Genomic DNA, 14,668 nt, shown 5'->3' on the forward strand with positions numbered 1-14,668 from the left:
GGCGGAGATGAAGTTCGCTTTGATAAGCTGGTGTTGCTAATCACCTAGTTTCATCATTTTCTACAGTTTATAAACAGCTTTAATCCCATGGGCTTGGATGGCCCCAAAAAGTCTACCCTTGAATGCTCCAAGTCACAGAAACAGATGCCATGACCCCAACATTAAAGCAAGGGCTGGCTTGAGAGCTGAGCACAACACCAAAGACTTTTGGTCCCTTTTCCTGGACAGACTATCTTGTCCGTTTAATGAGGGATCATTATTCTCCCATCCAGAACCAGGCACTTTGTGGGACAAGAGTGATCACAAGAGTGCTGAGGAAGAGATACAGGGTTCCAGTGGTGTGGGGAAAGATGAGGACCCGATGAGGACCCGGGGTGATGACCCTGGAAATGCTAGTTCTATCAGAACCATCTCACTTTACAAACTCCTTGCAGAGCCTTGCATTTGGCAGCTCATGGGAGAGTCAGCCCTCCTTTCAGACAGTGGATCCAGTCCTATTGGTTTAAAACATGTGTGTGTGTGTGTGTGTGTGTGTGTGTGTTGCACACACAGGCCAGTACTGGGGCGCAAGCACAGAGCCTGGGTGCTGCCCCACAGTTTTTTCGATCAAGGCTGGCATTCTACCACTTGAGCTACAGCTTTTAGCTGGCTAATTGGAGGAAAGATCCTCACGGACGTTTCTGCCTGGGTGGCTACCAATAGGTGATCCTGAGCTCTCAGCCTTCTGAGTAGCTAGGTTTATAGGCATAAGCTACTGGCCACCCTGCTGTTTTAAATATCTTTATTGATACTAAACTCGCCCATCCATCTGTTGGCCAGCAGTTCTGAGGAACTCCATCTCCGGATTTGTAGAAACTGGCTTTTCCGTATCCACCTGGGACGCAGGGGTAAGGTGGGGGTGTGTGTGGTTATAGTCTCCCATCCAGCGCGCTGGGCCTTTGTGGGTTGTGTAATTACACCTCGGGTCCCTAGCCTCACAGTTTCTGGAGGCCCACAAGCCCGACTTTCTTAGCAATCGGCTGGCCCCCTCCCCCATCACGCCCCCTGTTGGCGCTCAGAAGTCCCGCAGGTGCGGAAAGGGGTCCGAGGGCTTGCGTTTGGAGAGCCTTGTGGAACAGGGTCAGAGGCACAGGCTGAGCTCCTTGCGCACGCGGCAGCGATGGCATTGCACCACGCAGCACCAGTGGAAGCGGCACAGGCAGTTCTCCTCCAGCTGCACGCTCTCCTGGCGGTGGCCGCGGCCGCAGCACAGCAGGTCGCAGCCGCTGAGGTCCGGGGCGCTGCTGTTGCAGGCGCGGCCCCGGGTGCCGGGGGAGCCAGTGCGCCGATTGGGCGCGCAGAAGTCGGGCGAGTCCGCGGCGTAGAGGAGATCGGCGCGACCCGGCGGCTTGAGCGTGCGGACCGCGGGCAGCAAGGCCTTGCCGTCGTTGGTGCCCATGACGCGCGAGGCACCGTGGAAGCGCTCCAGCAGCCGCGCGCCCACCTCGCGGAACGGAGGCAGCTTCTGCCAGCAGGTGCGCAGCGCGCACGAGCCGGACAGCCCGTGGCACTTGCACTCGGTGCGCGTGTGGCTCCGCACAGCCTGCGGGAAGCAGAGGAGCGGGCAGATGGGGGATGATGGTGGGGCGAGGTAGAGAAAGGCCGCCGAGGGTGCCCAGAAGTTAAGAATGGGGGGCCAGGTGAGCCCGAAGAGAGGGGGGGAAAGTCTATTAAAAAGTAATAATAAACAAGAGGAAGATGAAGAATGGCACAGTGAAAAAGAGAAACAGGAAGGGAAAAACAGATTTCAAGGTCCAAAGCCAGAGCCTGGAGAACAGAATGGACGCATGGGTGAGATTCCCCGTGGAGGGGGTGGGGAGAGAGGTGGCAGCTGTCGCAGCCTAGCGCTCCTGCCAACCCGGCCTCTTCATTCCTGTCCCTCTCGGCCCCAGGCAGGGCTGATCAGACACCGAGCCAGCCGCCTGGACGTCTGTCTCCGCCACCCCTCCCCAACCCTCTCGGCAGGTATGTGGGCCTGTCCGGACATTCCTCTCCCGGCCCCCTCCTCCCTGCCTGCCGAATGCCTCTGGCTGAACCCTAAAGGACACAGAATGGCAGGGGATATCTCTTCGGTATTCTAGAACTGGGGAATAGGCTAGGAGAGGGCCCGTCATGAACGACCTACGGAGAACAAGGGAGCCCTCCCCTTGTTTGCTACTGGTGTCTGAAGTTAGGTTCTTAAGGTGCACAACCCGATCAGCAGAGATGGGTCAGATGACCCAGACTACTCACCAGGAAAAACTAAGAGGCCAGGACCCAACTTAACCTACAGATTTGTGCAATCTTCTCCCACTCACTGACTCTCTTCTCCTCTTCCTGAAAGACCCAGACAGATCTCCTGGGGCCCTCATTGCAGAGCATGGGGAAGCTGGCAAGGCTCTGGGCAGTTGCGACCTGGTCTGGAGCCGCTGGGTGGACATTTGATGGATAAGTGCCCACCATCAGCTTTCCTCGCCTTTGCCTGGACATTGTGTACCTCCAGCAAGATGGCTCCTGGTCCTTTCTCAGCTCACTTCCCTTCAGGCCTGTCCTGGCCCCTTTTAGCTTCCCTCTCTTCTCCCAGCTCCCCTACATACAGACCCCATAAGGTTGTCAGCTCTTGCATCCTTTCCTTCGTGCCCAGCCTCTGTGGATTCTCCCCTGTCCTTACCCTGGCATCCAACTCTACTCAAAATGTTGCTTATCACCGTCTCAGAGCTTTATCCTCCCGACCATGGCAGCTAAATAAAGGCTCTCAGCCCAATTTCCTGCCCACAGTACCATCTAACCTCAGGCTCTCCCACGCACCCCACCCCACCCCCCAAAAATGACACATTTCTACTCTGGACACGAACCTGTCATGTAGATCCGGGTCTCCTCTCAAGTCTGCCCAAGTCCCGCCCACATCAACACACCCCTTCATTCACACACTTGTGCCAACAACATTCCTGCAAACACCGACAGTCACACCTCACTCTCACATCCACTCACAATCACCTGGACACTCCCACACTTCCACACTCAACCCAGCCCACCCTTCCCGCCCATACTCACCAGCCGACCCGCCTCGTTGTTGTGCAGCTGCACCAACGCCCGAATGTCTCCACGGCCTCGCTTATGCCGCGCGTCCATGAAGAGCCTTGACTTCTCGTCCCCGAAGTCCACGTCGTCGCCGCAACCTCCCCACTCCCAGGCGGCGCTGGCATCCGGGGAGCCTGCTGGGCCGGGAGGTCCCGGGGTACCCAGCAGGCCCGAGGGCCGGGGCGGCGCCCGCCCGCGGGGAGCCTGGCAACCACACTGCAGCAGCTCGCCCATGGAGCAGGCCTGCGTGACCGCGTGGCTGGCACCGGCCGCAGTGATGGCGAACACGAAGGCTGTCTCCCTGATGTCTGCGGGGCGAGGCAAGAGGGAGTGTGAGCGCACGGGACCACAGCTGGGCGGGAGCGGGCAGGGCAGGGTGGTTTGCAGTTGGGGACCACCTAGGAGACTGGGTCGGTGGCGCGCTGGATGCCAAGAGACATCTCGTGGGCCGGGGTGTTCCCAGATCCGGATTCTGATCCCCTTTGGGCTTCAAAGCACCTTCCCCCGAGTCCTCTCCCCCACACTGACCCTGCTGCAAGATGCGCCCAAAGGCCTTGCTGTGGCTGGAGCAGTTCCAGCGGCGGAAGCGGAACTGGAATTGGCACTCTCTCACCCCGAGCCGGGCGCCCCGGGCTAACTCTGCCACCACTTCTGGCTCTGCCTGGCACAACTCGGCCTGCCGCCCTGCCAGCCGCCGGGCCTTCCTGCAGATACTGGTAGGATCCATGACCAAGGGGCTGCCCACGGCCCTGGGGAAGCAGAACAGCAGGTCAGAGAGGAGCCCCAGCCAGCCCACAGCCAGGAGCTGACAAGCCTCCCTACCATATCCCCAACGCAGACTGAGATTCGTCCTGTTGCTTTCCTTACCATTTCAAGCCAGAATCTCCACTTAACTAGAGTGTAGACTGGAAATTGTTACTGAGCGAGGAGGTTCAGCCTTCTTCTATGTGTGTTTTAACTGACACATTTTTAAAGGAACTGGACTCAAGCTGAGGGCAACTGGCAGTAGGCCTTGTTTTTTGTTTTGTTTTGGGTCTTTTATAGTTTTGTTTTGTTTTTTCCCAAAGCTGGGGACCGAACTCAGGGGAGCCTCACCAGGCAGGTGCTCTTCCACGGAGCTAAATCCCCAGCCCCGCAACTGGCACTAGGTAGGCCCAGGTTAAAATTCAACAGGCCTAGCCCAAACAGGAGACAAGGAAGAAATTAACAGTGTGGGGGGAGGGGGGAGCGGAATCAAAGCTGTCAAAGAAAGAAACAAGGCACCATAAAGGGACACTAAAGAAAAATAGGCAATATCAGGAAAGGATCTGGTCTTAGTGGATTGCAAGCTGGAAAGCTAATGAGAGGCAAGGTACCTCCAGGGACATAGAAAGCTGTATTATTATGAGCATGGTTTGGAAATGGAACCTCTGAGAATTAGGCTTACATCTCTGAGGTGGGCCTTCTTACCAGGATGTCCCATTTCACAGACCCCCCAAGAGCTCAAGGAAGGAGCTGGGGACTGGCAGCATTGTGGGGGAGTAGGGGACACCCTTCTCCAGTGCCAGAGTGCATGGCTACCCCAGGTCAGGATGGCAGCAAGCTGAGCATGTGCACTGGGTGACATAACCAGTTGGGCAGAGGGGAAGGATGGACAATGGCTTGGTGGAAGAGCCCTTAAGGGAAGTTCCACACACTAAGAAATCCCTCCACCCCTACCTTCAGCTTTCTACCTAAGCAGAGAACTGCCCTTTGGTTGCCATAGGTCAGCCAGGAACTCAGAGCTGGGGGAAAACCACTTGAAGCTGATGGTTCCTATTTGAACACAGCTTGGGAGCCCTATTTTAAAGAAATACATGGGCAGAGCCCTGGCAGACTAGTTTGAGACGACCCAGAAACCCCTCAACATAGGGCAGAGAAAGAAAGGCGAGGAAAGGGGGCACAGGAAGGCTGGGGGGAAATCTAGAGGAAAATCCTGGCAGATGAGTGTGAATGGTCAAGGTAGCCTATTTTTCAGCTTTGTTTTGGTGCATATCTGCCACATTGTCCCCCTGGGTTCCACAAGTACAGGCTGCCCAGGCATGTTCTGAAATGTAATGGTCTTAAATAGCTGCAAGAGGAATTTAGGTCTTAAGGTAGAACTCTCAGCATGGAGGAGGAGATGCTTGGAGAGGTGTTTGCAGAAAGATGCAGAAGCTCAGTTCTTTAAGGATTCCTGACACACAAGCACACCTTGTAGTCAAGTGGCTGCCACCATTCCTTCCGGCATAGTTAAGGAAGCAGGCATCTTTTAGTGAGAGGCATACAGCAGATCTGCCTTTCACTGAGCTTGGGACCTGCCCAGCTGCAGTCCCAAATCTCTCCCAACTCTAAAGAAGGTACAGACTGAAGTGGTGAGAAATGGGCTAAGGCTAGGGCAGCCTACGCTGCTTCTAATGGCTTAAGGACCTGGGAAAGACACACAGCCTCAGTGTGTCTATCCATCTATATTCATTTACCTCTCCACCATATATCTTACTTCCTTATAACAAGGATTTGCATGGCCTCTAGCATGGTTGTGCAGGGTGAGTGGATAAAGACTCTGAGCTTCTTTAGACAGAAAACGGTCTCATTTTCTTTAATGTCTCCTGGAAGAGTTTTAAATGTCTAACTAAAAACCACCCCCCCAATTTTACTATGTAAATTTATATAGTATGAATTCTATATTACATACAAATCACATACACATGACTAATGAATGCCATGAATCCATGTTTCTGAAGGACTAAATGAGCCATTTAAGGAGAAGGTCTTCTTTCAGGCACTGCCCCACCCCCTACATGTCAACATATTATTTCATGAATCCTAACTAAGTTCCTCAAACACCCCCTTCCCATCATGGATCTGGAGACAGAGAAGAGGGTCTCTCCTTAACTATCCAGCTTCCCCAGCTACCACTTGCATGTTCAGACTCCTGAATGTCTGAAACTCTGCAAATCCATCTGCCCTATCCCAGCCTGGCCTGCTGCTAAGTCCTGAAGCCCCACCTCCATCCACCCCAGCCCTCTGCTAACTCCCTACTTCCCCAAGGTTGACTGGACTTATCTTCCCAAGGTCACTCTGCCCCATCCCTTTCCTCTCCTTCCTCCTCCTCTAGGAAAGCAGGAAGGAGTGAGGGCAAGCAATGGAGAAAGGCAAAAAACCTCTTGACCTTGTTGGCTTCCCAGGGCAAGAGATAGGAGAGGAATCATGGGCATATGACAAGCAGGGGCCCCAGGAAGGGGGTGGGGCTGGCCCTTCACACAGGGTGGAGGAGGCTACAGCAGAGCCAATTTTCTCTAGCTGTCTGGTTTCCTGGGAACTCGGCTTGTTTACAAGCTGGTCAGGAGGAAAGATGGGCAGTACTAACAGCAGAAATCCCAAAGGACCTGTTCGCTCCCTGTCCTCCCAGTCTCCCTCCCATCTTCCCAGTCTCCCTCCCATCCTAAATACATAGAGAATGAAACCCCAAGAAGGACAAAGGCAGGGGACATTAAGGAAAACACTCAGTTATGCTTCTGAGCCTGGTTTTGGGTCAGCTCTGGGTGGGCTGAACTACTTGCGAGAAGTCAGTACCCTTTCTGGGCCTCAGTAAAAGAATGAGTTGGTGTAATAGGTTCACTGCCCCCATCTCAAAACAAAAATTGTGACATTTGACTCCCAACTCCAGAACCAGCTCTCCTGTGCCTTGTTGTTCCCTCTTCTTTTTATTTTATTTATTTATTTTTTGGCCAGTCCTGGGGCTTGGACTCAGGGCCTGAGCACTGTCCCTGGCTTCTTCTTGCTCAAGGCTGGCACTCTGCCACTTGAGCCACAGCGCCACTTCTGGCCATTTTCTGTATATGTGGTGCTGGGGAATTGAACCTAGGGCCTCATGTATACGAGGCAAGCACTCTTGCCACTAGGCCATATCCCCAGCCCTGTTCCCTCTTCTTTTACTTACTTCCTTCTTTCTTTCTTTCCTTCCTTCCTTCCTTCCTTCCTCTTTTCTGCTTCCTTGGGGAATGAACTCTGTTCTGGGGGAGGGGGAGTTTGGGCTAGCATTGACCTGGGGATCAGTCCAGAGAAGATGCATTCCTTTGGGGAAATTTGCATGTTTTAGAGTCTGGAGTACAATGGTGTTCGGGAATATAGGAGATATAAGATCTATGATTCTGACCAACCTTCAAATCCTGGGAATAGAAAAAAATGAGGCTAACCCTAAACGAACTCTAAGTAGACAAGAAGGGACAAGCCTAGGGTTGGTCACTGTAATGGGCACTGAGAGGTTCTTCCTAAGGATGACTATGGATCAATGGCCAGCGTTGGCATCAGATGGGACCAGCCAGTTTCTGCTTGGAACACTTTTGGGCCTAAGCTCCAGAGGCCCAAGGTTCTGGCCCAATCTAGCCTTCCAACTCTGGATTCAAAGGGACAAACAGGAGGCCAAAGAACATCTAGTCAGCCCCACCCACCTCACCCTCTGTCACAGTCACAAAGATGTGAGAGAAGTGAGCCTCCAAGTCCATTCAGAGGTAGGATCTCCACCGCAAGAAAAACTAGTTCATTTGGAGGCTGGAATTGTGGTTCAAGTAATAGAGTGCTTGACTAGCAAGCACAAGGCCCTGAGTTCAAACCCCAATACTACCAAAACCAAAGAGGGCTAGAAGGAAATGGCTTCCAGTGGCATGATATTTCAGGTAGGCTTTCACAGAATAGAGAGATATTCAGCTCACACAGTTCCTGCCTCCTACCAGAGTACTGAATTCATCCCAAGCCATGCCACTACATTTCTGACTGAGTGCCACATTCTCTCTGACCCCAAAGCAATCCAAATGCATTTAGTCAGCATCTCTGCAAGGTCACTACAGTTCCTACTAGACTTGAGAAAACCCTTGGGCCTAGCCCTCACCTACCTTTCCCTACCCGTATCCATCTGGGAATGTTTGTTATGCTGCCAACATGTTTGCTGGTCTTGTCTCCCCAGCTAGGCTGAAGCTTCCTTAGTGACAAGCATCTCACAAGTGGACATCATGTGATCAGCAAGCACGTGGATGGCTTCGGGGATTCTCCAGAACTGAGGCTCTCAAATTTTGCTTGTTGTATGGGTGTTCAGAATAACCTAAGCATGTGAAACCATATGTAACATTTGCTAAATAGGCAGTGAGATTTAACCTTCTGAACCTCCCTTTCCTGGGAAAGTGGAAATAGTAACACTTGCCTCCTTCCTTGTTTACCAGTGCAAGGGGCCTGTCCCAGTGCTGTATAGTCTGCCCATTCACACCTTCAGTTCTTGGGGCTGCAGAGTGCAGGGCAAACAGCAGGGGTGCAAGGCTCACCTTTCTTCCAACTCTCAGTTCTCACTTCAGGTCCTGGCCTGGGATCAGAGCACCCTATAGGACCCCTTTCCTTCCCCAGCTGCCATTTCTGCTGGGGGGAGGGGCAAAGGGGACCAACCACAATCCCGAGAAGGGCCTCATAGCAGGCCTCCTGCCACTTCCCCACCCCCACTGCCAAAGTCCTTTCACTGACCCCACCTCCCAGAAGCCACCAGAGGGAGCCCTGAGCCCTGGGGCTGTGGGTGGGGGCTGTACAGGGGTGGGGGAGGTGAGTGGTGGAGAAGGGGCAGAAAAATGTTGCCTGACGGCTGCCGGGCCTGTGCCCGCCCGCCTGTCCTGTCCTGCTCTGTCTAACTCCTAACTCGGTAATTACTACTACCCCTCCCCCAGTCCCTACCTCCACCCCAACCACCACATCAAAGCCAGTGATGCCCCAACTCCATTAACCCCTGCTTCCCCACTGCCCACCTGCCACCCCCATTCCACCTCTCTCTGGTGGACCCAGTGTGGCTCCCTATGTCTTCCCAGCTCCTCATCACTTAGAAGAGGCAGGGGCTTTGCTTCCCTGACAGACTTCATGATTCCAATGCTTCCCATTGGATGAGGCTCTAGGAGGCAACGCACCAAGCAAATGGGCCCTCCGGGGACACCTGGAGGGCAGCTGTCAGGTGCTTTCTGTTCACACATGTGGGGTGGGGAGCACCCATCTGAGGGTGGGATGAGGGAGCAGAGGGGCTCTTCCCCCTTTCCGGATCCCGGCCCTGCTCCCCCCTGCTCCGTGGGGAACATGAGAGAGGGAGCTGAGTGGAAGGTGGCCTCAGTCCCATGCTCAGGTATCAGCATTCTGGGTGACATCAGGCAAGTCACCTCTTGTTCCTGGACCTTCTGCCTCTATCTGTCAGAGTATCAGACCAGATGATCTCTCAGTCCCTTCTAGATCAAATTCTAGATTAAGCACAGGGCTCAAAGCTGGTGGAACCAGCCAAAGCAGACTCTTGGCGGCATTTCTGTCATTCAGCTCCACCTCAGGCAGTTCCCTGCTAGCCATGGAGGAGGTCCTGGGCTAGAGGGCGCTGTTACCAGTCTGCAGAGGACAGGGGTCTGATTCCCAGTGAGCCTCTGGCCTCTGCTGGGGGATGGGGGGTGCACTGGCTGCTCGCCCTGCCCAGCCCTGCCTGGTCCCCTCACAGCTGCACTTCTCCATCAAAGTACACATTCTGGAATCCCCCTCACAGGGCCCTGGTGATACAGCCTCCTGCTGTCCTCCCCCCACCAATTCCTGGCTTCTGATGAGAAGGGGGCAGGAGGGAGCCGCACCCCCCCCCCCAGGAAATGTCACAGTGCCAGGACTCTGGTGGGCCCAGGGCATGCTCTGGCCTGGATCAAGCCAGCCTCCCTTTTGCCCCTGCCCTTTTCTGCTCACAGCCCCATTGTCTCCCTCCAGGGGAAGCTGCCAAAGCAAGAGGCCTGGAGGGGGGAATGGATGGCCACCCCACCCCCATCCTACCCCACCCTGGAGTAAGTGGGAGCCAGCAACAGGACTGCCCACGAAGGGTCAGGGGCCCCAGATAAAGACAGGATGGGAAGAGTGGCCAGGCCCAGCCTGGAGTTGGGGTGGCAGCTGCAGAACCTGGGTTTCAGGAGAGGCCTATGTCCCCTGTGGGGCCAGCAGTGAGGTTGTTCTAGGCTGCAGCTTCACATAAGGGGGGGGGTGGGGAGGGTGCACAAACAAGATGGGATGTGGGGAGGGTGAGAGACTGGGTGGTGTTTTTCCTAGCCTAACAAGGAGAGGGTTAGTTTCTTTCATAGAAAATATAGAACAGGAAGAGGAAAGGAGAGAAAAGGGAGATTGATTTGGCTCCTCTATGACAGTGAGCTATTTTCTACATGCACTGATTGGAGGTATAAATAAAGATAGATCAGTCATTGTGAAGATCTTCTGAGGGGAGGGGTCCAGGAAGCAGAAGTCGGGAAGAGGGATGATGACAAGGAATCAGAGCCTCTCCCTTGTTCTACTCTCAGGACAAGGACTGTCAGGGCCAGAGCAAAGGCCAGATGGCCTGGAAGCAGCAAGATGGACAAAATGATCTCGAGAGAGCCTAGTTAAGGTTCTGGAATCTAGGAGTTTGTGATTCAGAAATATATGGTTACAGATAGGAAAAGGCAGAGTTTAGAAAGCATTCATTGCTATATAGTGAGAAATGAAAAAAATTGAAAGCAAGCATTAGATTAGAGGGAGGTAAAGAAGAAAGGAAGGTGGGAGAGAAACTTCTAGAACCTGGAGCCAGGTCCCTGAACTGATTCTAGGGCCTGGGTCATCTCCCTATAGGACTGTCCTTTATGATTGGGACAGGCAAGTCACTCAGAGATCCTGAAGCCCTCTGCTCCCGGCCTGGCTGCGACAAGGTTGTCAGAAGGGTTGTGGCAGATTCTGTAATTCCCTGCCACTGTCGGAGCTCTGGCCTGGTGAGCACACATGGAAGCGGGGAGAAGCAGGCTGAGACATGGATCAATCGTCTGGATGCTCCCAGCTGACACAAGGCTGGAGAGATGGGGTGAAAAGTGGCAAGAACATCAGGCCAACAACAGAACAATATCCCACCCGGTAACCCAAACCTTGCTTTGGAGGGCAATGGTGGGGTGGGGTAGGGTGGAGTAAGAGCAGGGACAAGCAAGCAAGTAGAATGAAAGATTATTCCAATGGGAGCCGGGGCTCAGACTAAAGGAATGAAGTGTCAGAAATAGACAGAGGCGAGGGAGGGGGCTAAGGCAGGTGGGAAGGGCAGGTTCTCTCTGAGACACATCTGAGAAAAGCATTCGCTGGCTACCTTATCACCCAGGCCCCTCACTCTTCACCCAGCTTTCCCTGCAGCTGTGGCCATGAAGGCCTCTGTGTTCTCCCACACCTGCCCTCCTCACCTCCTCCCCCACTCCCTGCTTTCCAGCTTCAGGGTCAGCTTGCAAGAGACCAGGCCCCTCTCCTGTTGGCTTGGATCCCACCCATCAGTCCCTCCTGAACAAAGGAACCCCCACAGATACAAATCCCCTGAAAGGTAAAATAACCAGTTCAACAACACTCCACAAATCTATCTCCAGCACCTACACTAGCCTGGGCCTCTGGGACCCTAGAGGCAAAGGTTCTGCCTTCCAGGAGAATGGGAAAGAGATCCTAGGAGATGGTTGGCAGTTAAATGCAGTACCACATAGTTGCATTAGGCAGCTATACAGTAAAAGCATAGAGAAGGCAACTGAGAGAGGACAGAGGGACAACTTCATGGAGAAAGTGGTGTGTGTGTGTGTGTGTGTGTGTGTGTGTGTGTGTGTACGTACGTACGTACTGATATTATGGCTTGAACTCAAGATCTGGGAACTCTTAGCTTTTTGTACTCTACCACCAGAGTCACAGCTCCACTTTTGACTTGATGGCGGTTAATTAGAGAAAAAGTCTTGTCAGTGGCTGGTGGCTCATGTCTGTAATCCTAACTACTCAGGAGGATGTGATCTGAGGATCACAGATTGAAGCTAGGGCATGTAGGAAAATCCTTGAGATTCTTATCTACAATAAACTACTCAGAAAAAGACAGAAGTAACACTGTGGCTCAAGTAGTAGAGTGCTAGCCTTGAGCCAAAGAAGCTCAGGGATAGTGCCCAGGCCCTGGGTTCAAGCCCCCGGGCTGGCACACACATGCACACGTGTGCATGTGCACACACAGAGTCTTATGGTTTTTCTTGCCTGGGCTGGCTTTGAACTAAGATTGATAATCAGATCTTAGCCTTCTGAGTAGCTAGGATTACAGGCTCGAACCATAGGCCCCTGACTGGAAGTGCTATTTTCATTGTAAGAATGAGAACAACTGGGCATGGGGCATGAAGAGAAGGAAGACGACAACCACCATTAAGGCTTAAGACTCCTGTCCCTAGACCTTGAGAAAGAGCCAACTAAAAAAAAGTATGTTAGAACCAAAGAGAGATCCCTTAACTAAATGTTTCTTGAACCTCTAGAATTTTAATTTAAAATGATGTTCCCCCCCTCCTTTTTTTTTTTTTTTTTCACCTGAGGACTTTGTGCAGGAGCAGGTGGGTTGTGAAGAACACTTCCCCATGTTGGATCATTTTATAGATCTGGTCCTCCCAGCAAGCCTACCAGATAGGAAGATTATTGTTCCTACTTCACAACAGAGATCCTGTAGGTCAGAGAGGGAAAGTGACTAACCCAAGACCACAGATTTAAAGGATTAGATCTCAGGTCTATGCTATGCTAAGCCAGGATCTAAAAACCCCTATTTTCTAGCTGAAACCCAGGATCTAAAGACACAAGTTCTCTAGCGGAGACCTGAGTCATCTTCAATTTGTCCTCTCACTGTCACCCAAGAGGAAATCTCGCAGCATCAAAGAAAGACAGCAGTCAGCAGCTCCCTGTGTGGGCATCCTACACAGCTCCCCAGGAGAGATCTGCCTGCCCCACCCCTCGTTCCAAACTCGGGGGATGGGAGAAGACTGGAGGGTAGGAGTTCAGCCAATGAAATGACAATATGCAAATGAACAAGCTCCTGCTCTTTTAGGATTGGGTATTCCATTAGCACTATTGCCCAAGTCCCTCCTCTCTCAACACTGAGCTATTCCAGGCGGGTGTTTGGTGCTCTAAAAACTCGGGGGGAGGCGGGGGGGGGGGGATCTTCAGGATTTGGATTTCTTGAGCTCTCTTGGCCAAGAACCCACCGTCCCTGTCTCTATCCACCCCACGTGGCTCAAAGCTCCAGCCACCTTCACAACGTAGGTATCTGCCGTATCTAGAGACAAGTCCAGAGCCTGGGTCTGGGATGATGTCAGGTCTCTGGACCAGCCAGGCTCCCCTTCTCTCCCACTAGGACCCTGTTTCCCATACTCCTGGGCTTCACATTTTTATCCTTGACCCCACGCCTGAGGGCTTGAGAGCAATGGAACCATTTCCTTTCTCTCTTTCCCTCTCCTTCCTCCTCTCCTAGGGCGAGGTAGAGAGAGAGTCCTGACTCAGTTTCCCCCTTTACATTCTTTTCCTTGGCACCGCAACCCACGCCAGAGGGGCCAGAAGAGAAGCTGATGAGCTGGAAGTCAAAAGGGGGGCGGGGAAGGAGGAGCTGTTTGGCCCCCTCCCGTTTATGGCTTCTCAACTTGTTCCTCACCCCTCCCTCCCCTCACCGCCCCAAATCTAGTCCCTTCCCGCGCCCATCTCCTCATCCTAGGGCTCTTTCTTCGAATCTAGCTCTTTCTTCGAATCTCTTTACAGGTCTTCTCCCCAGCCTTCTCAACCAGTTCTCTCCAACCGCTTCGCCAATTCCTCGGTGAGCGGAATTGAGCACACTAGTGGTGGAGGACACGGGAGAAGGAAAACACAAAGAACGTGTCCAGTCTTTTTGGGAATGTTTCAATCGGCACGTCAGAAGCGCCCGGGCAGATGCCAGAGAATCCGAGGCATCCTGTCCCGGGTCTGCAGCGCCACTTGCCCAGCCGCGGGGCTGCGGGAGCCCGCGGAGCCCCGCGGCTGCAGGAGCGCGGTGCCGACACCCTTGTCGTTGGTTGGGTTTCGGGGTCTCCACGCTCCTGCGACCCGGGCCGTGCAGGGGGGGGACAGCCGGGCTCCGCACTCACCACCACAGTCCACCGACGTGCGCCGGACACAGGAGCAGCAGCAGCAGCAGCCCGAGGCGGGAGGGCACCGGCGGCAGCATGGTGACCGCTCTACCGCGAGCCGGCACGGGCAGGGGGGGAGAGGCCGTGGGGCGACAGGGACGCGCGGTGGTCCGGGTTTCAGGGCGAGCGCGGCGCTCGGGTCGGCGGCCTGGAGGCGAGGGCTCCGGCGGCGGCGGCGGCGGCGGGGGGGCCCATCCCGGGCGAGGAGGGCGCGGCGGAGGCGGAGAGCGGACGGGGCAGCCAGCGCCTGTGTCTCCTGCCGAGCTCGCTCGGGAGAAGAAATCAGAGCCGGGGGCGGGGGTGGGAGGGGGAACGGGGCAGGGGCGTGGGCGGGGAACGGGGGGGGGACAGGGGAGCCGTGGGAGTGGCAGTTGCGACAGTCGGGCGACGGAACTCCCGGGAGAGATCGGTGCGCCCCGGGGCGGCCGGCGCTGCGCTCGGCGGGGCTGGAGAGGGGTACTGGGGCGGGGCGCGCGCGCGCTCCTGGTTCCGCGCGCGATCCGCCCGCCGCGCCCCTCACCTCACCCCCTTCCCGGGGTGCCCCCCCTCCCCACCGCCCTCCCGGAGATGTCAGGAGTCCCGGG

At 54.5% G+C, this 14,668-nt stretch overlaps 1 protein-coding gene across 1 annotated transcript; it reads right to left on the bottom strand.

Annotated features, from left to right (window-relative positions):
• Positions 1–727: 727 nt before the first annotated feature.
• Wnt6 (Wnt family member 6) lies at positions 728–14,368 on the bottom strand. Its single transcript, XM_048344168.1, has 4 exons — positions 14,043–14,368; positions 3,628–3,848; positions 3,073–3,407; positions 728–1,582 (listed from the first exon to the last, which is right to left on the bottom strand). Exons 1-4 carry the CDS (start codon positions 14,120–14,122, stop codon positions 1,121–1,123), a joined length of 1,098 nt encoding a protein of 365 aa, XP_048200125.1. The 5' UTR covers positions 14,123–14,368; the 3' UTR covers positions 728–1,120.
• Positions 14,369–14,668: the final 300 nt, after the last annotated feature.

Source organism: Perognathus longimembris, chromosome 4, assembly GCF_023159225.1.
Source record: "Perognathus longimembris pacificus isolate PPM17 chromosome 4, ASM2315922v1, whole genome shotgun sequence".
NCBI classification, from domain to species: domain Eukaryota; kingdom Metazoa; phylum Chordata; class Mammalia; order Rodentia; family Heteromyidae; genus Perognathus; species Perognathus longimembris.